Below are 24,648 nucleotides of genomic sequence, written 5' to 3'. Positions count from 1 at the left end.
TGCAGCAGACAATGGGAAGGGCTGTTACCTTTCTGTCAGTAGTGACTTTCCTGGAAAAATCTGACCATTGATGAAAACAAGAATTGATCCTTGGCCTGATCCAGAAAGATCTTAATTTCCATAACCAATATCCCTTTAATGCAACATAGTTTTCATAGTAGTAGAGTGACACACATGGCTATGCACAAGCATTTCCACAAATCCATAGATGGATAGATTAGCACTGAGGTAGCTAGGGTGTGCAGGTACTTAAACATGTGCATCAGAACCCCATTATTAACTACTCAATCTTCCGAGGCTAGCAAAGGCAGAACTTTGAATGCTATCCAAATTCTACATGTGCTATCTGGCTCATGCTAAATAAGTATATAACTAGCCGACCTGCACAGAGCATCTGTGCGCTCTTGGGGGCTGGCTTTCCCCCCTCCCCCATTCTCTCTTGCCCTCCCCCACTCTCTCCTGCCTTCCCTCCTCCCCACACTGAGTTTGACCTCTGCTGCCACAAGCCTTACCGGGAGGCGGGCAGCCGAAAAGGGCCCCGCTGCCGCTGCTCCTCCTCCCGGGCAGCAAACAGGGAAGTTTCGCCGCCCGGTTCCCTCCCGCCCCGGCCTCCCATGGGCAAGCTGGGCCCACCACTGCCTGGCCTCCGTGGGCGGGGTGGGCTCGCCGCCTGGGAGGCCCACTGCTGGGCCAAGTACTGGCTCTGCGGCCCACCGCTTGCCTCCGCAGTACACTCCCACCATCTTCTGCCCCAGTCCACGCTCTCCCCAAGCCTTCTGCCCCAGCTTGCTCCCTCCCCCGTTCCCCCCTCATTTTCTCTCTCTCATTCGTGCTCCCCCTCCCGCTTTTTAGCCTGCTTGTGTTTTCGTTGCCACCTCCTCCTTCCTCCAGTCCCTAGTGTCGGGCGGCTAAGTGTTCAGCGGCTCCTTCCTGCATGGCCCTCCCTCTAGCGAGCGTCTTCTGAAGCAGCCAGCCATTTCTGTGTCTCTGCCCAACCAGGCTCTGCACTTTCTCTCCCCACAGCTTCCCCCCTCCCTTCTGCCCCAGTCCGTTCAGTTCTCTCTGCTTGCCCGCTTTCCTTTCCTCCCTAAGCGGCCACTTCCGTACACGGCCAACTGCTGCCCAGCCAATCCGCTGGGTTGCTGGGACGCATCCCCACAGAGGCATGTCTACAAGAATTAATATAATAGATCATTTCACAGCACAATAGTGTGCCTGTTATATTCTTGTCTATTTTAAAGCTATTAAATCATCAACAGGTTATATACTCCTTTTCAATCATATTCAGCTATGTCCAATAGCCTACATCATGAATTTTGCCTGCATCATGGTCTTGCTTGATTGATCACAAGATTTGATTGCTTGCTGTACATTTAAACAAACACTGGTGGAACTAATTGTACTTTACTCTTTTTGTATTCTTAACATTCTTTGAACTTCTCAAAATAGAGTTGAGTTCACTCTGCCTCCTTCACAATTTACAAATATGATCTATAGAACTCCATTGTTTTGGATAAGCAGGGCACAGAAGAATCACTTGGCTCAATTTCAGTGTGTTTTGTTCTTCCTCACTAGTTAAACTGCAACCACAAGAGCCAGACGAGTAGTTCAACAAGGACCTTTAACTCACAATACTCAAGCTATGGCTCTATAAAAAGAGTCCTAGAACTTATTCTTTAACTGTCATTTGTAGTGTCCCCCTCTGCCCCTCAAGTTACACTATACCCTGCCCTCCTTTCGAGAACAAGAAGAAAATATAGGAGAACTCAAGTGGTATACAGGCATAATCAATCAAGCTCTAGTCAAGATAATGTAGCTTAAATTTTTCATTCATATTAGAAATTTTAATTGCAGTTTTACACAGTAACGTATAGAGAATTTTATTTTCTAGTCATTGAAGAACGATTTCAAGTACTTCAGCTGCAATTATACACGACTGCAAGGCTTAAGTTAACTAACTGTGCTGACCAAAGGACTAAGATCTCCAAACAGTGCCATACTGTCAGCAGCAGCAGCAGCAAACCTTTTAGAACTCTCGAGTACCCATTCCAAACTACACAGTATTCATGCAAGATTTTATTGTAAAAATAATTTATGCTTAACTTTACAGCTGACCTTTACAAAGTGGAAAGCAAGTACAGAGAACTGGGCTTTTAAAGCAGTTATTTGAATTTTGTTAAAATTTACCATATAGGTTTCCCAGTCTACCTGCATATTTGAGAACTGGTACAGTTATACAAGCCATTTACTGAGCAAACATTTTAACAATGAAAACTGCAGTCAAGCTAATGCTACCATTACTAAATAGACATGCAAAGGGAATTAAGAACTTAGAATCCAATTTTATGGGAACAGACTATAGTAATTCAATTAAAGCCAAGTCAGCTGCAACTGCACTATACTAACCAGACGCTCTAAATAAATGCATACTGGACAAGTGAGCAAGTAGAAGATAAACATTAAACCTTTTAATGGCTGGCTACTTTTACAAATATGTCTTTTTTTAGGCCCTATATTTTGAGTTGCACTGCAGCATTATTAGGTCCTTTGTGTAGCCACAGATTATTTTGCTCCTGTCTGAAGAGATTTCTTCTCATTAGCTGCTTTCTGCTTTTGTTGCATAATTTCAGAGTCTCTGTAAAGGAAAAGAAGGAAGTGAGTAGCCACTACGTTTTCCCGTTTCTGTATACTTAGTAGACCAGTAAAGAAATCCATTTTAAAAAATGCTAATCTTCCACCTTCAAACTACTTCTCAATAAATGGGAAAAGTCAATTTTAAATTAGTTTCCCAATTATCCAATACAGTTTATAATTAGCCACCACATTTCAGAGTTATACTTTGAGGAAAGTCATGTACAACTCAATTTAACTTGCTTTTAGACAAATACTGTATTCTAAAGTGACATATCAAAAATTAAGCCGATCTCAGTCTTACAACGATGAAACACAAAGGGAGTAGAGGGAAAGAGTTGAAGAGAGATCCAGTGGACCATGTCAGAACAAAGGTAACTTGTTAATATGAGTTTATTTGAAGATGAAGTCAGGCTCAGTGTTCTCTCCAATTTTTTCTCATTTGTGTGCGGAATGAGTTTTGTTCTGGGCAGCAGTATCAAGGCAGTGCACGCGCAAATAAATTCAGAATGGGGCATTCCCAATTCAACCTGAGTGGGATCTAAAATGAACTGAGCTGACATAAAAAAACCTTGTGAGCGTGCACACATGCACACGCCTTAGAGGGAACACTGGTCAGGCTGGCCTTTGCTTGCTTGTGTTCTTGCTTGGATAGAGGTTGTACAACTACCTAGTGACTCTTACTCCTCTAGCTAATGATAAGAGAGTAGATGATGTTGCTATGGTGTTCTTTCTAGGAGAGATGGGCATAAGTTCCCACAGCCCTTGTTTTCCTGGCCAGTGGCAGAGGTCAGGATACTCTTCACTTGTGCAGTCTGAGGGGAGCTGGCAGCTAGAGCAGAATTCTTTCTTGGGGGAAGGGAGAGAGAAAAACCTCAGTTCAACTGACCCTGTTCCAATAGCTGGGTCAGGCTCATCTGCTGGGGTAGAACTGCTTCAACTACCCATTGGCAAAGGTCACAGTGCATTCCTTTCTTATGCATGCACCAGATACCAGAGACACAAATTGCTGGCAAATTTACCTCTGTTTTCTCTGAGAAGCAGACAAAGTATCCTCTTTTCTCTTCCCCTTGCTCTGTTCTTGAGATTTCTTCATGTTTTTCTGGCGGGCAAGTTCACGCTGGTTCCCACCTAGAAGTATGAGTTTTAGGAGTAAGGTTTTAGACTCCCCCTTACCAGCAACTACTGTTACCTGTAAGCAAAACCAAGTTCTCCCATCCACATGTTGCACAACAGCAACCCCAGCTACCAGCACTTCCTTCCTCCACTTCACTTAGCTGCATCAAGACAACACGAGCATTCCTAGGGGGAAAAAGGCACTCTGCTTTGTGATACTGCTCTCTCTGGTATCCCATTTCCTTCCCTAGATGCCCAAGCATAACTGATGTGGGCTAGAGTAGCCATCAACCCACTGAAATGACCCTGAGCAACACTGGTACTGTACCATCATTTCCTAGGAGAATATATCCAGATGCTACAGCCTACATTTCTTTCAACAATGAACTTGCAACCTTTTGCTCACAGCAACTACCCTTCCTTCCGAACTTCCTTGAGTATCTTTCTATACCCTCCTGCCTGTCACAACGCATACTAAATTTTTGTTACCCAGTAAGATTTGTACTTCCAACTGAAGTTCACTTCAGAACTTCAGTCTCTATTATATAGTCACCCTATCATACTGAAACCCTTCTACAGATCTCCAAAATGATGCCATTTGAACGTATTTAGGTGTATACAGGCTATTTTACCCGTACATCTCCAACCACATACAAGCCAAGTGTGAGTGCAAACTATGCTTGAGACATACACTTGCTAGTGAGAACGGACTGTCAGCAGTTGCTCCCTGTTAAGTATGTACTTGGTGACAAGTTTAAGAACTCAATATTTTTCTTGATAAAGTACTTCTTGATGTTAAATTCTAGCTCCACATTCCCCTGTAAGGTTCAAAACCATAACAATTCAAATAAGCAGAAAGCAACAGACTCAGCTTAATTAAAGTGTTCTGTCAAGTCGATTTTGACTCCTGGCAGCCACAGAGCCCTGTGGTTTTCTTTTGGTAGAATACAGGAGAGGTTTACCATTGCCTCTTCCCACACAGTATGAGATGATGCCTGTCAGCATCTTCCCTACATTGCTGCTGCCCGATATAGGTGTTTTCCATAGTCTGGGAAACAGACCAGCAGGGATTCAAACTGGCAACCTTCTGCTTGTTAGTTAAGCATTTCCCTGCTGAGATATATTGAGAAGGCACAGATCCATTCCCTGTAGTATCTAAGGAGAGCTGAGAAAGACCCCTGTCAAGCACAACAGAACCACTGCCAGTTCATGTGGGCAATAACTTAGATGGACCAATCCATATAAAAGGCAGGTTCATATGATCCCCTTTATTTTCCTACCAGTGGAGCCCAACTCACAAATTCCTGCTCAGCCACAAAGCTTGCTGGGTGACCTTGGGCAAGCCACTATCTCTCAGCCTAACCTACTACACAAGAGTAGTTGCGATGATGGGGCAGGGGGAAGACAAGAACCTTGCACATGATCCAGTGCTCTTTCAAGGAAAGATAATTTCACCATCCTCACATGTTTCTCATTACAAAAACTTGATTCCTAGAAGAAGAAAAAACTAGGCATCAGGAGAGATTCATTCAACAAGTATTATACCCACTAATCTCAAGCCAAGATGCACATACAGGTCTGCAGAATGTCAGTCAAGTAGAGCACATATTGAGAAGTCACAGATCTGATCTCCAGGGAGGGCTGAGAAAGACCTCAAGAAAGGAGGTGCCCAGGGCAGAACTTAACATCAGCTCCCACAAAGACCAGAACTGACCTGTGTGGACTGTTGGAGCAATCCCCCCCAAAATTCCTAAGAGTACCGAAAGACCTCTGTGCCCTCAAGGGAAGGGCAAGAAGAGAGGCAACCAGGCAGAGTTCTTGTCCTCAGCTCCTGAAAAGACCAACAGCTCAAGAAAACTTTTTATTAATCTTATGTAATTTCCTTTTTTAAATATTGTAAACCACTTTGGGGGCCTTTGTCAAAGCAGAAAGGCAGTATAAAGATGCAATGAATAAAGTATTTAATGGTCAACTCCCACCCAAAGACAGATGGCTTAAGAGTTCTAAAGCTATCTGAGTTGCCAGAAGTGTCACTAAGGACACAGCTTCACATACACCCTATTCAGACCACCTCTGCAAAATAAGGAACTGGGAACCAGGAATCAAATGGCTTAATGATACCAAGAAGTAGGCCACAATAAATTTAGTAAAACTTCTAAGTAAACCTGAATGTATCCAATTCCATTAAAACAACTTGCAAATCTTGAAACTCATTAACAATGCAACCTGAAAGACTACTGAATTAATTAGCAACTGGTTTCAGCTTAAGTTGCCAACTAACAGAATTCCAAAGCCAACTCTAACTTTGCATTAGACTCAAAGAAATATTGCAGTCTAAACACTACACTCTTTTTTCACTCAAGAAACTATTTAGACACATTCAGCATTCACCGATCACGAACAGCATTTCACATTCTGGCAAACGGTTTTTGACAGTACATTTGGCAAAGTGTCACTGAGCTTCACCCGAGTCAAAAACGGAGGGCATAAGGACAACAGGGCAGCCCGCACTTCATACAACGAACGAGCTGGTTTCTTTCCTTAGTCTGTGTAACAAGCAAAAACAATGGCGGGTAAGGGACTCCGAAGTATCGACTGCTCTCTCTTGAACCAGGCTTTTTATACAGTTCTCTCTCCGAGGAACATCTGCCTAACACCTTCCAGAGGAGTGGCCGAGCGCAGCAGTTCGTGGCCGCAAGAGCAGCAGAGTCCTGTGACACCTCAGAGTCAACCACGTTTATTACAGCACAATTTACAAACGCCTACCCGCCAATACACTGTTTCGTCTTTAAGACGCCACAGGAATCTTTGTTGTTTTCCCTAACTGGAGACCAAGCCCTTCGCAAGCCAGACGAGCGGCCACACTACACGGTGCCCACTCTTGTCTTAAGAAGGACTCCTCAAAAGGCCGGCTTCTACGCCCCCAACAGGCGCCCACCGGAGGCGGCAGCGCACACAAGGAGCGGCGCCTCCTTCTGGCCTGCAGCCACCGCAAGGCCCGATTTGCTCTAGGCTGCTGCGGCGGCCGCCAGTCTCTCTAATAAGGGCTCAACACGCAAGCGGAGACCGCTACCTTACGGGCAGAGGAAGGGTGGACTACTCATGCTGAATACTTACGGGCCATGGCAAAACAATAACCCCAGCGACCACAACCTCTACACGCGCGTCACCTATAACTTTCCCACCAACCGCTCCGACTACCAGAACCTTCTGCGCGCCCCACCCGGCGCAGTGATCATTATGTAAGGGGCCCCTTTCTGACGTCACAACACACGTCTCCGTCTTTCCCTTCCTAGCCACGCCTTTCGTGGTGTGCTTGGATGTAAGTGCGCACGCTCAGCTCATCGCTGGTTCGTTTCTTTTGTTTCGATAGGATTTAAAACACCGCTACTCTGTATGCGTTTATCTGGGGGGTAAATCCCGCTGTATCTAAAAGCACTTACTCCCAGATAAGTGTATCTTTTAGGACTGCAGCCTAAGAGGCAATCCTGGATACACTTATCTTGATAAGCACACACCGGGTTGGGTTGACCAGCTGTAGTCCTATGCACGCTTTCGTGATGGAACTGACTTATTGGGACTTCCGAGTGTTCCGTCCGTGTACAGACGCATAAAATTAGGCCGCAATTCGCGTACCCTCCCCCCATTTAATGTGGTGTGATTTACGGACAATGCATAATGCACGTTTACTCAGAAGGCAACCCCATTAGACTCAATGGGGCCCCAAGCAAGTTTGCGTAGGGATGAAGTCCTGGCAAGCAACCTTGGAAGTAAAGCCCACTGTGTTCAATGGAGTTTATCTCCAGGTAAGCGTGCACAGGAATGCAGCCGTTCAGAGCGGTTAACCTGGAAGTAAAGTCCGCGGTGTTCAATGGGACTTACCTCCAGGTATGCACTGGGCTTTGTTCCCCCACCCAACTGAAATCAATAGATGTTCCGGAGTGTTGTGGTTTTAGGATTTCAAAGTGAGGGAGGTGGGGTGAAGCAGACCCTGCTTCCTGAGGGATAAGAACTGTACAAAGAAACACACGCCTGCAATGGCTAAAAATGAGGCGCTATCGAAGCGGCCCCCTCTCCTCCTCCACGATAATAGCCTACCGCGCGAGCTCAGCTGTCAGAGCGCTCGCGGTTGCGCATTCCTGAGAAGCGGGCCGAGAGACCTCCTGCGAAGGCCGAGCCTAACGCCGCGCTGTTTTGTCGCAGAGTGATGACGGAGCCTCGCGCGCCGCCCTAAGCGCAGGTGACAGGACCCGAGAAGCCGAGAGAAAGGGTGGGGGGCGCGCCGGGCCGGTGACATGAGGCGGCCTCGCTGGCCGGACGAAAAAGGGGACGGTGGGCTTTAGCGAGCGGGCTGGTGCCTTTCCACTCACAGGGCCGCCGCCATGTTCCGTCGTGCTAGATTTAGTGTGAAGCCGAACGTGAGACCGACCGCGGCGGGGAGAGGCAGCAACTCCACCACTCCCACCACTATTACTACCACTATCCCCTCCTCAGTCAGCCCGGCGGCAACCGCGACCCCAGATCTAGAAGTCCAGCATAGCTCGGATCCCTCTCCTTGCTCCTCTGTGATTGTGGGGAGCTCAAGCCCCCAGCCGGGAGCTGCCGCTGGAGACCCTCACCAGAGTCACGGTGGAGGTAACAAGAGGTGAGCTGCACCTTTGGCGCTACTTGTCTTTTTATTCTTCTTTTCCTTCCTCCCCACGAAATCTTCCGAGCCTTTAGGAGACGAGCCAGGGCTGCAAACTCAAGTAAAGTCGGTTTCGACTCCTGGCGACCACAGATCCCTGTTGTTGTCTTCGTTGAAATACAGGAGAGATTTCCCATTGCCATCTGCTGCGCAGTATGAGATGATGCCATTCTGCACCTTTACTGTCTCGCTGCTGCCTGATATAGGTTCGAACCGTCAACCTCTGGCTTGCTAATCAAGTCATTTTCCCGCTGCACCACTGGTTTAAATGCTGAGTAGACCAGCAATATATATGCATGTGTGAATCAGCCCTGTGGGATTTGCTTTTTTGCTTCTGACCCTGATAATTGTTAACAGATTATAATTATTCTCCCATTTTACTAATATGACTGAATTTTGTTGAAATTTAAACCTGACTCTATGTCTTAGTCATATTAAGAAATATTTGGCATTAAAAGGTTTGTGCAAATGGTGTGCTATCTTATTAGCTTTGTGGGTTTGGGGAGAATAATTTACAATTAAAAAAAATTGGATTGGATTAGGACTGGGTGACCTGAGTTTGAATCTCCATTCAATCATGAAACTCACTGGGTGACTCTGGGCCAGTCATGTATCTCTCAGCCTAACCTACCTTAAGGGTTCTTGTGAAGATAAAAATAAGCATGTACACTGTTGTTGTTGTTGTTATTATTAAAACATTCTGAGCTCCTCTGAGGAAGAGCGGGATATTAATAATAATAATAATAATAAAAATTCATGTGCATGATGGAATAGTGTGGTATATGGAAAGGGTTAATTGAGATTTGGGAGAGTTTGTACAGCAGCACTATGGTGGTGATGGGGAGGTGTTGTGCTGCAGAGGTCTAATGCAGTTGTAATCTGGCATCTGAAAGGTTTAATATTTCAACCAGACAATGAATAATGCCAAGATAAGTTTCCTTTACCTCATAAATTTGTGCTGTGTTGTTTTGTCCTATGATCTTATAAGCATTTACATCACTGTTACATCAGCTGTGCACTGAGATCAGCTGGAGAGCCATGCATTGTGAAGAATTTATAGAATATTTTTAATAGTCAGATGCATCTTAGGATATGTTCAAAGAATCACAAATGGAACACTTGCCAATGCATATTCACTAAATTAATCATCTTTGCTGTTTGAAAATATCTGACATTTGTGAGTTTGTATTCTCGTTATATATTGACAGACTAGAAAATGCCTGTACCTGCAACTTAAAACCTCCACAACTGGGAATTGTTCCACTACTTACCATATATTTGAGAATCAATAGTACTGCATGTGTAAGATGCATTTGTATCTAGTCCCGTGTTGCTCCTGGATATCCAGATGGCAGTGGTGGTCGGGAGCCCTTTTTATCAGCTTTGACTGAGAAATTGGACTTGTTCTTGGTAATTCATAATCTAGTGCAGGAGTTCCCAACCATTTAAAAATAAATGTACCCATTCTGTCGTAAACCTTCAGCCCAGGTACCCCACAGAGATTTTTAGAGAAATTTTGTGTGTATGCACAAATTTAAATGTTACACTTATGAGACAGTTTACTCCCGTCACAGGTTTACAACCAGACTAAGTTTCTCATGAGTGCTCCCATTGAAATAAACTTTTTGAAATTACTTCCATTTGAAGTAAACTTATCCCATTAATTTCTGGGGGTGGATAACTAGCCCTATCCACCCCCATCACAGTACCTCCAGTGACTGTTGATGGTGTCTTTGGTGTCTATGTTTCTTTTTAGATTGTGAGCCCTTTGGGGACAGGGATCCATCTTATTTATTTGTTATTTCTCTGTGTAAACCACCCTGAGCCATTTTTGGAAGGACGGTATAGAAATTGACTACCCCCTGGGAGCCCTTCAAGTACCTCTTGTTGGGAATCCCTGATCTAATGCATCCAAGTTAACTGTAATGCTCTCCTGTGAGTCCAGAAACTTCAGTTGGTTCAAAATTCAGCCACTAGGGTCTTAACTGAGTCTTAGAGATTCTTCTTATTCCAATCCTACATTTTTGATTGGATTACCCATTCAATTCCCCCCCCCCCACAATTCAAAGTGTTAGTGTTAATGGACTAAATCTAGTTTATCTTAAGGAAAATCCTTCTCCAATATGAACTTGACCATGCCTTAAGATTGATTTCAGATGTCTGCTCTGTGTCTCATCATCATGGAAGATATGGCAAGTAGTCAAAAGAGATGGGATAGAGAGGGTTAAGATGTGGAACACCTTCTGCTATGCCATTTCTCTTTTAGTGTTCTGTGGGAACTGAAGACCCACATGTTTCATCAGGCCTTTGAGTTTTGATAGTTGCTGTGTTTCATCTTATGACTGACTTACTGAATCTTTTGAATCTGTCATTGTTTTATATATGTTTTAATTGTGGCTTCTTGTGTTGGCTGGGTGGCTGTCTATGTTTTAAGATGGGGATTTTTAAACCAGGTTGTTAACACACTGATATCCTACTTTTCAAATCAGTTAAAATAAGTAAATAAAAATGTTCGTTTTAGTGGAACCATTGAGTGTACTGAAACTTTTAAGCAGTGCTTGTCAAGTAGCAGTTGCAAAATAATATTTGTTTTTGTTAAAGAGTGGTTGACAGTATTTGAGTCGCTCCAACTGAAGAGTTGTTTTTTAAGAAGCCTGTTTGGTGCTTATTTGGTACTTAAATCAGAATTAAGAAGAAAGTATTGGACTGTGGTAGATATTTGTTGATATTTATCAAAATAAAGCCTCCTTTGTATGGAACATAAAAAGTTTTAAAAAAGCATTCAGATGCATTTTGTATTTGAGTACATAGCTGTAGCAGCCATGTGCAAATATATGAATTACATGCAAATTCAGGGAAAGTGCATCCGTATGCACTTGTTTGGAAAGTGTGCCTAGCTCCCTAGCAAATCATATTATATGTACAAAACTAGAATGGTTTTCTCTTGAATTGTATAAAGTGACTGTCCAAGATTCAGATTATTGTTTTTAGAAAGGGGAGGGGAAATATAAATAAAATATTAAGTTTGCATGAGAAACAAAGGCATTTAGAATGGGTATTTTCTTTTAGGGAGTTATAGAAGAAAACCTAATGATTGGGCTTATGAAGTCTAAAATGATGAGATCTGCAAAACTAGATTATGCATCTATAGTTGAATGGTGTTGTGCTTTTCAACCTTGAGAAAAATATCTCTAAATTCTTCCTAATGTCACTCTAACATCCCATTCTTGTGCATCTTTTCAGAAGTCCACTGAATTGGTATTTTATGTGAGTGTACATAGGAGTGCATCTGTCCTATACATGTTCAGTACATAGGGACCATTATGCTCATTGAGGCTCACTCTTAAGTAAGTGTGCTTAGGATTGTAGCCTCAGGCTACATCTCAGGCATATTTACAAGGAAGTAATCCTCATTGAACTCAGTGAGTTTTTCTTCTGGATCAGTATGCATAGGATCAGATTATAAGAATAATAACCATTAAACCATTAAACCATTTCATGCATAGGCTTATTAAATAAGTCTATTTTGCTTTGTAGAGCCTGAACTCTTTTGCAGGTTGCATCACTGGGTCATAGTGATGTTTGTTTTTGTTAATGATATTGTATTTTTTAATATGAGAGTTGATTATGATTGCCGAATGCTAAAAGTAAAAGCGGTACTTAGGCAGCAGTTGGAGATAAGCCATCATTGAATCAGGTTTAAAGCACAGACATATTGATGGGATTAATGTTTGATATTGAAACAGAATGCATATTTAAAGAAATGAAAACTCTTAATTTCATATACTTGACATTGGGGGATACTATATGTTCCATTTAAAAAAAACAATCAAATTCATCTGTCTCTTTCAATAATTTAATGACAGCTTTGTTTCTCTTTGAATTTTCCAGAGATGATAATATCCATGATGCAAGTGGTGATAAAGATGGTAGTAAGCATGCAGAGACTGTTCTGCAGAGAAGAAAACGAATATCCACTATGCCTAATCTTGCTAAACCAAGATTTGCACTTTCATCTACTCCACGTGTTGTCAGTTTGGTAACAAAAGGTTCACAAAAACAAGTGCCTCATGCCCCTACTTGTAGTGGCTCTCCGCTTCAGAAGGAGTCTTCATCACCTGAAAAAATTAATATTGAAAGTTCTCCAAAGTCGCCCATATTGCCTGAAAAGAAAACACCTGTGCCCCAAGTACCACAGTTCTCTCCATTTAAAAAATCTGTCAGTAAAGAGTCAAATGCATGCATAACTGCTCATAGAAGTGAGGAAGCCTTGCAGAAGAACACGTCCTCTCCCCTCAAAGAGAGACCTACCCAGGAAAGACTGATGCAAGATGAAACGTCACAGTCAAAATCTGCTCCAGAAAAAGAGAAAAGGATATGTTCTGATCGTGAGAAAATAATCAAAGCTCAGAAGCTAAGGAAGATGCTCAAGGAAGAATTGAAGAAAGAGAAGGTATAGTAACAGTGGCCACCATCCAGACCAAGGGCAGGCAAACTTGGCCCTACAGCTGTTGTCAAACTACAACTCCCATCATTCCCAGCCACAATTTGTCTGTTGTAGTTCAGCAACAGCTGGAGTGCCGGGTTTGCCCACCCCTGATCCAGAATAATGCTGTGCTCACAACTCCAGGGAATATTTTCAAGATGTACAGAGGGCTCAAGATGAAAAGGAAGGTTGGTGAAAATCCAGCCCCCTGCCTCTCATTGCATGTGTGCAATATTAGTCTGGATGTTGACCTGTTTTTATGATATTGTTTTGAGAAAGAGGGTAAAGAAATAAAAATAGAATATGACCAGTGTAGCCTTTCTTAATGTGACACCATATAAAATTTACTTCTCTAAAGTCTTTCATTTTTAAGGTGTCTCTTTTGGTAGCATTATAAACTATAGTTAAAATACAACTCCTGAATTTCAACGGAGCTGTGGGTTAAAAACAAATTCCCTGGGTATTCGAATTGAGGTTTGGTTGGGGAGGGATGGAGTATGTGGGCTCTGCAGGCTTTGGGTTGTGTTCACAACTGAACAAATCATGGTTTGTTTAGTCATCTGAACAAGATTATTAAAGAGGACTATGTTCGATGGGACTTACTTCCAGGAAAGTATATGGAGGAAGGCTTTCACCCTATACATACTTATTTAGCAGGTTTAATTGAACTCAGTGGGCTTGCTTCTGAATATACACAGGCTTGCAGTGTTAGGGTTTTTGTACACGCTAGCAGAAATGATAGCTACAAATGTGAAAGAGAGAATGATTCAGTGGTGGAACTGATATTTTTTTTAAAAGAGACTCCAGTCTTGTCCATGGTATGTGAGAAAGTATTGAAATTAGACATGCCAGAATAACATCTGGCCCCAATCTTAGCACATTTCAGCATAAATTTAGGAGATTTATAGCCTGCCTCTCCTTAAAAGTAATATGGTTTAAAGTAAGATGAATTTAATATAAATGTGGTTCCTGAGGAGAGGCAAAAGAAGAGAGGCCTATGTCAGGAAGCATATATCATTGGTTTCTGGAGACCAGAGGTGCACCTAGGTAGTTTTCGAGTCTGGACCTAAAGGCCTTTGGAGCCGCCCCCCCCCCCCAGCAAATTAAGCTGCAAGATAAGCATCCTTTTTTAACATGTAGGTTCTTGAGGCCACAAACCACATCAACCAGGACAAACTAAAGAGGATTTGGGGGCCTCCAGGGGGTGTGGAATCCCTGGACTTTGACCCTGAAGTCCAGGGGTAAGAGCATCTCTGCTGGAGACTGCCAGTGGCCTGAGTCAAGTCTGGGATGGGTTTTCTTGGTTGTTTGTTTTTGCAACTTTTGTTTCATATTAACCTGTAAACCAAATTTGAAACTGGGGTCAGATTGTAGTTTATTTTGCAACTTTGGGTAGAATAATCCAGAATTGGTTGGTTTGGATATCATGAACAATCCTGGCTTCTTGCTAACCACAATCAGAAGCAGATTTTTTCCAAGGCTCCTGAAGCAGGGGAGCACACTCTCAAGGCAAAGAGACTGCATGCAAAACCAAGGTCTAATCCTGTTTCCTTATGGTGTCTGAACCAGCCCATTAGGTTAATACTGGCTTTTCTATATGAAAGATAGGACCATGGGGAAAAATCATCAGATTTTTAAAGTCTGATATGGTATATTAAGTGTCTGTGCATTGTTTGTGTGTGGTTTTGGGGAATATTTGCTTGATCCAGGCACTAAGCTCTAGAACATTTCATCCTAAATTGCAGTAGGATCATCCATTGAATTCACCTGTGTAATCTTTTATATCTCTACTTTTTATGCCTTCAATATGAACTCTGAAATATGCTCTATTTTCATATACTATATTTATCATTATCAAGCAAACAGCATGTAAATTTACTTACTATCTTATTGACAAACACTATTCTTTTCAGTAACTACCAGCCCTTTTTGGAAGTTCTGAGTACTTGCTTGTAAATCAACTTGCTCAGGCCCAGGACTGGGTTGCATGTATCATTGACTTCAGTAAATAAAACTGACTGCTGCTCCCAAGCAAGTGCATATAGGATTGCAACCCTGATCTCCAAGATCTTTCTTATTGTTCTTCCAAGAGTAGGGACGGGAAGACACCAAGAGAGCCAAATATAATCCATTAATTTCAAATTACCCTGCTTGACTCTAAGGATATACAATTCTGTAGTGCAAAAGGCTATATGACATTCATTTTTATCATGCCACTAGACAGTATAAAAACTTGATTTAGTTGCAACTCAATTATTATAGCAACTAAACAGTACACACACACACACTCCCCCATTCAAAATTTTATATATATATATCAAAATTTTTGAATGGGGGAGTGTTTGTGTGTATACACTCACACTCACTCTACAGTGGGAAACTTGATTACTACCTTTAGCAATCTGATTAATAATTTTCATTATCATAATTCTTTATTAATGCTAAAGGGATAACAAACCAATTTACAGATATTTATTTTTGTGTCTAGCAACAACGGAAAAATAAATGCCCAGTAATTGAAAAACAAACTCCAGAAGATCGTTCAAAAATGATTATGAGAGACTTCATATACTATCTGCCAGAAAACAATCCTATGAAGTAAGTATATATATTCTTTTGGATTATACAGAATCCAAAACAATTCTCCCTTTTGGATTATAAAAATTGTGAGCAGCATCCAGAATAGTACTTCTGTGAACAGAAGAATATTCTACTTGTTCAAGGGAAGAGAAGTCCTCCTTCCCTGTGCAACCCCCTGCACTCTCCAAAGTATGTCCCTGAGGGTCCTTCAGCTCGAAGCTAGAATGTAGATATTTCTCATTCTGAGGTCAGGATATCATTATTACACCAGCATGGGAGTGCCTGTGTATTATTGGTGGAGAGGTAGAATAGCATTCTGTCATGTATTTTCACCTGACCCTCCCCACCTCCTCACACCCAACCTTGTGTGGCTTCTCAAAGCTTTCTGTTTACGCTGTTTATGCTAGAAGGGTCAATGTTACACTCAGAATTGTCTGCTCAACAACTGTGCCAGTTTTTAAAAATCAAATCTGAGGAGAAATGGCTGTTATGAGTAGTAAAGGTTGAATAGCAGACTTGAAAGCTTGACCATAGTTAGGTATTTTTTTTCTCCTATCTTTATAATGGGATTTTTTAGCCTTGACTAGGGAAGCACAGGCTGACTCAATTGCTTTGGGAAAGATCTCTTTAGATGCTCTGTTTTCTGTACAACATGCTGTCATGGGTTAGTTGAAATATGTTTTGAATTTCTACCAATTAAGAACAGAGGGGCCCATAATGTCAAATTTGCACATGCCTAGTAGTCTCGGAATGTTTGTGAGGGGGAAGGGAGGGAGTGGGCACAAAGGGGAGGGGGCGTAAACAGCTTCTGCCCTGGTTGCCCTGGGAACTGTTGAGAAAGGGGAGTTTAGTTGCAGCTGGTACACCCATAATCATACTGTAAATCAAAGGGTTTTTATTTTTTTGAATACCTAAGGTATTCCTGCTAGAACCCCCCCCCTCCCCCAGGGGGTAAAAAAACAATTTTGTGGTTCTTCATCTGCTTTTTAGGGATGTGCATGAAATGGATTTTGTGTTTTGTTTTGAGCTCGAAACAAAACGCAGATGGCTAAAACATTTTGTTGAAACAGCAGCTGAACTGACTGTTTTGATGGAATCAAACTCAAAAAGTTTCAAGTGTTTTGGCCGTAGGGAACAATGGGGAAACTCGAAACACCCCTTTGTCCCCCATGGGTAGCTCCTGGTGACACTAAAGTGGGCTGGGTGGTAGGGCATGATGGGTGCTACTTACCACCTAACCCACAAAAGAATTAAGCAAGTGGTCAATTTTTAACCATTTTTTAACCTTTCCCCCCAAACTCCAGTAGGATCCTATGGGGGTTTGGGGGAAAGGTTAGAAATTTTGGTGTCACTAGAAGCTACCCATGGGGAACACTGGGGTGTTTCGAGTTTCCCCATTGTTCTCTGTGGCTGGAACAAGCTTCATCAGAGTACCCACAAGTTCTGCTTTGCAATTTGCAGTGCATTTTGCAACCCTGCCTTGAAAAAACACTGCAGAAGCACACAGTAAAAGGGAATCTGTTCCTCTCAACACCACATTTCAAACAGTTCAAAAATGGCCAAAAAAGAATCACTGACCCAGAATCCACTGCCAGCCGCAGTGCCTTTGCTGCAGTAATATCATTGGCACAAGTTGTTCTATCACACACAATTATGACTCCTTACATTCCTAGCATTACAACAGCTGCCACAGCAGGACCCTTAGCAGCAAGCACTGCCACTCAAGATGGTGTCCGCACATGTGCAGATGCCATTTACGTGCTGATGCCACCCATGGGCTGCTGGGAACAGGGAACTTCCTGTTCCCAAGCAAGAAGCAGCTGGGTGGTGTGGCTTTTCGAAACAGACAGCACGGCTACTTAATAGGAACAACGCTGCTCTGGGGCAACAGAGGGGCATGTAAGACCTGCCTTCCTCCTGTTAAAGTGAACACTTTCTCCCCCTGCCCTGATGTAATGTTTCGTGCACATCCCTACCACATTTTGACTGAGTACAACTTGCAGTGCAGATTGCAGAGTAGTTAGTGAAGCACACGTTAGTCTCCAGGCTAGACATGGAGCTCCTCACAGCAACTACCAAGAAATATAATTTTTACACACATAGGCAAACAGCTGCCACTGTCCATTTCTTGCCACAACACTGGACCGGGTCTCACGATCAGTGAGACCCGGTTTAGGGCGCTGAGCGGGAAGAGCAGGCTAAGCCTACTCTCCCTGCTCATGAGCGGGCAGGGAGCCCTGGGCGGCCAGATCGGCCACCCACAGGATGGCTGGCGAGCTCGGGGGCTGCACATACTGGGGAGACCCCCGAGCCGGGAGGCTGCTTTTAAGCCTCCCAGCCGGGGGTCTACTCGTGAGTAGCCACGGTGCAGAGCTGCACCACGGCTACTCACAAACAGATAGTCTGGGTTTGCGGAGCGCTCGCTCCGCAAACCCGGGCTAAGGGGCGAGCTAGCCGCTCCAGAACCACCGGGCTCGGCTGCGAGCCCGGTGGTTCTTACGATCACAAAAATTGGGCTAGGATTTTCCTAGCCTGATTTTTGTGATCGTGAGAATAGCCCCACTATCTTGCAACAAACCAAACCACCACTCAAGGAAGGCAGGCACTCAAGTCCTGCTTTTATCGATGTGAGATCCAGCAAAACTCAGATAGTTTTAGCAGCTGTAGCTCGGCATATTATACTTGGTGCTGAGAAAAGAAAACCACAAAATCAAACCTTCCTTCCTCCTCTCCTGATGAGAGGCACACTATAAGGTCTCTCTCTGCCCCCCAGTCCCTTTGAATACATTTTGAAATGCCCTCCTTTTGGGCTCCCTTCTTCCTCCAGCAAATGGGGGCACAGTTACCCATGACATTACTTGATTTGTATAATAAGCCAACCAAGCAGCAAGGAAATCGGAAGCCAGTGCCAGAAAAAATGATCAGCAAGGGCCTCCAAGGCCTACAAAATGGCACTTTGAAACGTTATGGGTTTTTTTTTTTTTGTTCCATGCTCGAAACAGGTCCTTTATTTAAAGGGCATTTTGTTTTGAGCTCAAAACACTTGAAACGGTCCATATTTATTTATTTATTTGTTTGTTTGTTTGTTTATTTATTTATTTATTTATTTATTTGATTTATATACCACCTTTCCAAAATGGCTCAGAGCGGTTCACACCATGGTAACAATTAAAACAAATTAACAATTAAAATCAAACTATTAAAACACAATAAAACCAATAAAACAGCTAAAAGCCCTGAAAATCAGGGCAACAATTTAAAACAGTTAATCATTTAAAACCCTGGAAGGCCAGGTCAAATAGGTAGGTTTTAAGGGCTCTCCTGAAGGACAGCAATGATCTCAAATTACGATTTTCTTCTGGGAGTGCATTCCACAGCCCAGGAGCAGCTGCAGAAAAGGCCCGCCTCTGCGTTGCCACCAGATGAACCGGTGGCAACTGGAGACGGACCTCCTCAGATTATCTTAACGTGCGGTGGGGATCATGTAAAAACTATTATCTCTTAGATAACTCGGACCTAAGCCGTTCAGGGCTTTAAAGGTAATAACCAGCACTTTGTATTTTGCCCGGAGACATATTGGCAGCCAGTGTAGCTGTTTCAAATCAGGCATCATATGGTCTCTCTGGGTTGCCCCAGAGACCAACCTGGCTGCCACATTCTGAACTAACTGACGTTTCTGGACTACGTACAAAGGCAGCCCTACGTGGAGCGCATTGCAGTAGTTGAGCCAGGAGGTTACCAGCTGATGCACCACTGTTTTGAGGTCATCCTCTCCAAGGAATGGGCGCAGCTGTCGAATCAGCTGAAGCTGATAGAAAGCACTCCTGGCCATGGCCTCCACCTGAGATACCAGGGTGAGGCCTGGGTCCAGGAATACTCCCAAGCTGCACACCTGCTCCTTTTGGGGAATGTAACCCCATCCAGCACAGGGAGATCTAACTCATCCCTCAGATTCTGAGCCCCTACAATGAGCACTCCGTCTTGCTTGGATTCAGCTTCAATTTGTTTTCCCTCATCCAGACCATTACTGCCTGTAGGCCAGGCATTTAGAGAATGAGTACCATTTCCTGAAGATGAAAAGGAGAAGTAGATTTGGGTGTCATCAGCATACTGATAACACCCAGCACCAAATAATCTGATGACCTCACCCAGCGGTTTCATGTAGATATTAAAAAGTATTGGTGACAGAATGGAGCCCTGGGGGACTCCATATAGCAGCTCCTGTTTTGAGGAGCAACTGTCACCAAGCTCCACCATCTGGAATTTACCCAAGAGATAGGAGCGGAGCCACTGCAGAGCAGTTCCCCCATCCCCAACTCCCCCAGGTGATCCAGAAGGATACCATGGTCAATGGTATCGAACGCCACTGAGAGATCCAGAAGAACCAGCAGAGTTACACTCCCTCTGTTGATTCCCCAGTAAAGGTCATCCATCAGGCCGACCAAGGCTGTCTCAGCCCCATAGCCAGCCCTAAAGCCAGTTTGAAATGGATCTAGATAATCAGTTTCCTCCAAGACCGCCTGGAGATGGTCGGCCACCACCCTCTCAATCACCTTGCCCAACCAAGGAAGATTGGAGATTGGCTTGTAACTGTCCATCACTAAGGGATCCAGAGAAGGCTTCTTTAGGAGTGGTCTAATCAATGCCTCCTTCAAACAAGGGGGCGCCCTACCCTCCCTCAGTGATGTGTTTATGATATTAACTAGGTCATCTCCAACAATCTCCCTGCTAGATAGAAGCAGCCAAGTCGGGCAAGGATCCAGAGAACAGGTGGTAGGCCTCACCGCCCCAAGCAGCTTGTCCACATCCTCAGGAGTCACAGATTGAAACTGATCCAATCTAATACTGCAAGAGGGATTGCTGGACACCTCTTCCATAGATCCTGCAAAAACAGTGGAGTCCAAGTCGGCCCGTATACAGGAGATCTTGTTTGCAAAAAACCCATTAAAGGCATCACAGCAGAACGACCCCGGGGACTGATTTGAAGGAGCAGAAATCAAACTCCTCACAAGCCGGGATAGCTCCGCTGAGCATGAACCTGCAGCAGCAATGCGCGCAGACCAAAAGCTCTTTTTTCCTGCACGCATCGTGACCGCATAACGCTTCAAATGGGTCGCATGCTGTATCCTGTCAGATTTGAACTGAGTGCTTTAGTCGCCTACCCAACTGCGTCAGCCCCCACAACTCCTCCTCAGTATACCAAGGGGCCATTTTTGAAGCAGGTCAGAAGGGATGCTTAGGAGCAATCATGTCTACTGCCCTGATGAGTTCCCTGTTCCAAGTTCCCACCAGGGCATCGACAGAATCACTGGCTGCACCAACGTCAAAATCCTCCAAGGCCTTTTGAAATCCTACTGGGTCCAGCAGCCTTTTCGGATGAACCATCCTAATAGGTCCACCACCCCTGCAGGGGTGGTGGATTGCGGCTGTGAGACCAACCTTAACCAGGTAGTGGTCCGTCCATGACAATGGGGAAATGACAGGATCCACCACCCACGGAACACCCCCCTGATCCGAACAAAAGACCAAATCAAATGTGTGGCCAGCAACATGAGTTGGTTCAGAAACTAATTGGGATAGGCCCATAGTTGTCATGGCCACTATGAACTCCTGACCAGACAAGCCAGTCCCAAAGTGGATATTGAAGTCCCCCAGCACTAAAAGTCTAGGAGACTCCAAAACCAACTCTGCAACCAGCTCCTACAGCTCAGTTAGGGAGTCAGTTGAGCAGCGGGGTGGATGGTACGTCAGTACACCAACAGAATCCCCAGTCTATCCCTAGTTCCCAGCCACAGAAATATGCATTCAATATAAGACAACTGTCTCGCAGGGGCCCTGGTAAGGGAAATGGTATTCTTATGGACCACAGCCACTCCACCCCACCGCCCACCCACATCCTCTAGCCTACTCTATGAAAGAATAACCTGGTGGGAGAAGCTGAGCCCACACAGGACCACTCGCCTCCCCCAACCAGGTCTTGGTTATACATGCCAGGTCAGCTCCTTCATCCACGATCAAATCGTGGACAATTTCGGTCTTATTCTGAACTGACCTGGCATTACAGAGGAGCAAGGCCAGACTCTGTGGGTCATTGGGGCTGCTCCCCGAGGCCTGAGAGTTGATAGAGCAGTTGGAAGTAGAAACAGTTACTACATTACTAATTTCCCTTCCCCTGTAATGGCCAGCTGCTCTGATAGCACCAATTCTTCTATTCCCCACCACAACAGTAATAGCTGCCCAGAATTGCTGGGCGCACACCCAGCACCATCCCCCTCAAGGGAGCCCAAACACATATCTGCAAAAGGCCAGGCCCAATCCAACCCCCCAGCCCTCGGTCCCACTTACAAAGGCCCAGCCCCAAAGGCTGGCCCGCTTTGGTGGCCGGCTTCAGTGGCCGCCTACAGGTGGCCCGATGGCTATGCCTTTGGCGAGCCTCCCTGCTTTTAATCCAACAAGTCCTGAAAGCCACACCTCTCACATGTAGCTCCCAGAACAAGCAGCAGGTGGCTCTCCTCAACAGTCTGGGGGCTGGCAACCAGCCAGCTAGAACTTGGCAGCAGACAAGCAGGTTGCTCCCCATCTGGGCTGGAGGCTCCACAGGAGGCAAAGGGACCAGTTGGTAAGCCCCTGAAGGCAGGTGGAATAGCCTTGCAGCTCGTCGTTCCTGCAGGCAGATGGAATAGCCTTACAGTTCCTTGTCATCTTCCCTCCACCTCACCAAATTGAAGTGAAATGTTGCAAAGTCGAAACATGTTGCACATCCCTACTGCTTTTATGGTTTGGAAGTGTTTTCGTAATGTTCAGCTTCATGACTTTGGCTTAAGATAGTTAGCAGGCTTCTGTCCTGCAAATTACTACTATATCTACTGAATAGTATTGGTAAAAGTGCATTAGGGATGTGCACGGTCTGGACCGGTCCGGCACCGAGGGGGGGTCTCCCTTCAGGGGCGGGGGGGGTAGAACTTACCCCTCCCGCCGCTTTCCCCCCTCCGGCACTGAATTTTTTTTTGGACCCTATGGGTCCTGAACCAGTCCAGAGGCCATGTTGGAGGCCTCCAGACTGGTTCCGAGCCGGACTGGACCGAACCGGTCCGGCAGTCCGGCACCGAAGAGGGGTGTCCCTTTAAGGGTGTGGGGGGGTAGAACTTACCCCTCCCGCCGCTCTTCCCCCTCCGGCGCTGTCGTATTTAGTGAAGATTTTGGGGCGGCAGCGTTCTTCGCTGCCACCCCTGCCCCCGTCGTCGCCTGCAAGTCCTTCTAAGTGTTGCACGCGTGTGCGCGCCACCTACGTCACACGTAGCATGTGTGTGACGTAGGCGGCAGGCGTGCTTGCGCCACTGCGCACGCATGTGTGCAGCACTTAGAAGGACTTGCAGGCGACGACGGGGGCAGGGGTGGCAGCGAAGAACGCTGCCGCCCCAAAATCTTCACTAAATACGACAGCACCGGAGGGGGAAGAGTGGCGGGAGGGGTAAGTTCTACCCCCCCGCCCTTAAAGGGACACACACATCCCCGGTGCCGGTCCGGAACAGTCCGGACCGTGCACATGCATAAAGTGCATGCTTGTAAGTCTTCTACCCAAAATGGCTTCAGTGTTGCACAGCAGAGGATAAGTATGCTCAAGTACTTATTTTTATTTTTATTTCTAGCTGGTATAAATTTCCATTACATTACTATCATACTACAGTACTGTTTATTGTACTAGTGCAGTGTAATCTGTACTCTAGTAATATTTCCTCCAAGCTTTTACTATTTCTGCTGTTTTTGTCTTTATGACTTTTGGTGCTGCTAGAATATTTTATCCACTGCTATTTATGTATCTATTTTTGTAATTTTGTGTTCTGTTTAATTATTGAATTGGTTTTGTTATCTTTTATATGTAGTGAGCCACCTTGGACATTTTCTAAAAGGGAAATGTGGTTGATTATTATTATTGTTAATAATAATAAAAACATTTATAACCTGCTCCTTCAGTACACTGCTGCTCAGGGTGGCTCACAACGTTACTAAAATAGATACAATATAAAGTAAAAAAATTAATAAAAGTTAAACAAGTTAAAAGTTAAACAAGTTAAACAAGCTAAAATTGCATTTAAAATTACAAATTTTAAAAGTTTCAAATTAAGAGTTATTAGTAAAAAGCTATGAACTTAGAACTAAAAAGCTAAAAAACCCCAACATCCTACCAGATATAAGCAACAAATAAAACATTAAAAAGCCTCTCTAAAAAGATGTCTTTAATTGTTTTTTTTAAAAAACACTGAGGTAGTGAGCATGGTGAAGCTCTTCTGGCAAGGCATTCTAAAGTTGAGGGGCCACAACCAAAAAAGCCAAGTCTCTAGTCTGCACCAATTAGATATCTGTTAGTGGCGGGACCATGAACAGGGCCTGAGAGGCAGCGGCAGGCCCAGCCCAGCCGTGGAGGCAAGGCCCAGGAGTGGGGGGGGGGGGGAGAGAAAGTGGCGGGGGCAGAAGTGGTGGTGGGGAGGAGAGGTGGCTGGGCCTGGAAGTGGAGACTGGGGCAGAAGGTGGTGGGAGGGAGAAGTAACCACTGGCCCCAAAGAGCGCACAGATGCTCTGTGCGGGGTCAGCTAGTATAAATAGTTATACAAAAGAAAGGTTTGTACAGTACAAGCTTTGATAAATTTTCTTAGGAGCTAGGAGCCAGCCAAATATTTAGGAGCCAGACAGTGGTCACTTGATAAAATTGCCACTGTATACAATTGGACACTGTAGAGGGGGAAGTTAAATGAGCTTGTCTTTATCCCTTTTACAAGTAACATAGAACAGAAACAGGGCTGCCTGTGACAAATAAAGATATTATTTAATAACTCTGCCTCTGAATTTCATAGGTGCCATGGTTAAATGTTTAGGTGCCATGGCTGCCTGGTGCCTGGTATTTGTTAATCCCTGCTTTAGTGGCAATATATTTAGGAACACACAGACCCAGTATGGTGGCATTTTAGAGATGGGACAGTATTTCACTTTTTAAACTTGTGAAAAGTTGAGATTTCTAGTTGAATTTGTATGGTTGTCCATAATTGTTTTAGTATTCCTGGATCTCTGTAGGGATCCATGGTCCCTCACAACTAGGTCTTCTGCACCTGGCAGGAGGAGGTCCATGGAAGAATCTATAACTCCGTTTAGG

At 44.4% G+C, this 24,648-nt stretch overlaps 2 protein-coding genes across 4 annotated transcripts in view; one reads left to right on the top strand and one right to left on the bottom strand.

Annotated features, from left to right (window-relative positions):
* Nucleotides 1-2,063: 2,063 nt before the first annotated feature.
* On the bottom strand, nt 2,064-7,021 carry LOC128344548 (small EDRK-rich factor 1). The gene is made up of 3 exons (XM_053294886.1): nt 6,865-7,021; nt 3,654-3,762; nt 2,064-2,635 (listed from the first exon to the last, which is right to left on the bottom strand). Exons 1-3 carry the CDS (start codon nt 6,869-6,871, stop codon nt 2,563-2,565), a joined length of 189 nt encoding a protein of 62 aa, XP_053150861.1. The 5' UTR covers nt 6,872-7,021; the 3' UTR covers nt 2,064-2,562.
* An 884-nt stretch (nt 7,022-7,905) lies between these two features.
* BDP1 (B double prime 1, subunit of RNA polymerase III transcription initiation factor IIIB) overlaps nt 7,906-24,648 on the top strand; it is a 121,690-nt gene continuing 104,947 nt past the window's right edge. For 2 of the 3 annotated variants that reach the window (XM_053294879.1, XM_053294877.1), the window contains exons 1-3: nt 7,907-8,392; nt 12,326-12,887; nt 15,409-15,518. In XM_053294879.1, coding sequence (XP_053150854.1) covers nt 8,130-8,392; nt 12,326-12,887; nt 15,409-15,518 — 935 coding nt within the window. In that variant the 5' untranslated portion in view covers nt 7,907-8,129. Of the gene's footprint in view, nt 8,393-12,325; nt 12,888-15,408; nt 15,519-24,648 lie in introns of all 3 variants that reach the window. The other variant, XM_053294878.1, reaches the window with a different exon arrangement.

Source organism: Hemicordylus capensis, chromosome 2, assembly GCF_027244095.1.
Source record: "Hemicordylus capensis ecotype Gifberg chromosome 2, rHemCap1.1.pri, whole genome shotgun sequence".
Taxonomy (NCBI): Eukaryota; Metazoa; Chordata; class Lepidosauria; order Squamata; family Cordylidae; genus Hemicordylus; species Hemicordylus capensis.
The sequence above is the reverse complement of the archived record's forward strand: the minus strand, read 5'-3'. Positions and strand labels throughout refer to the sequence as shown.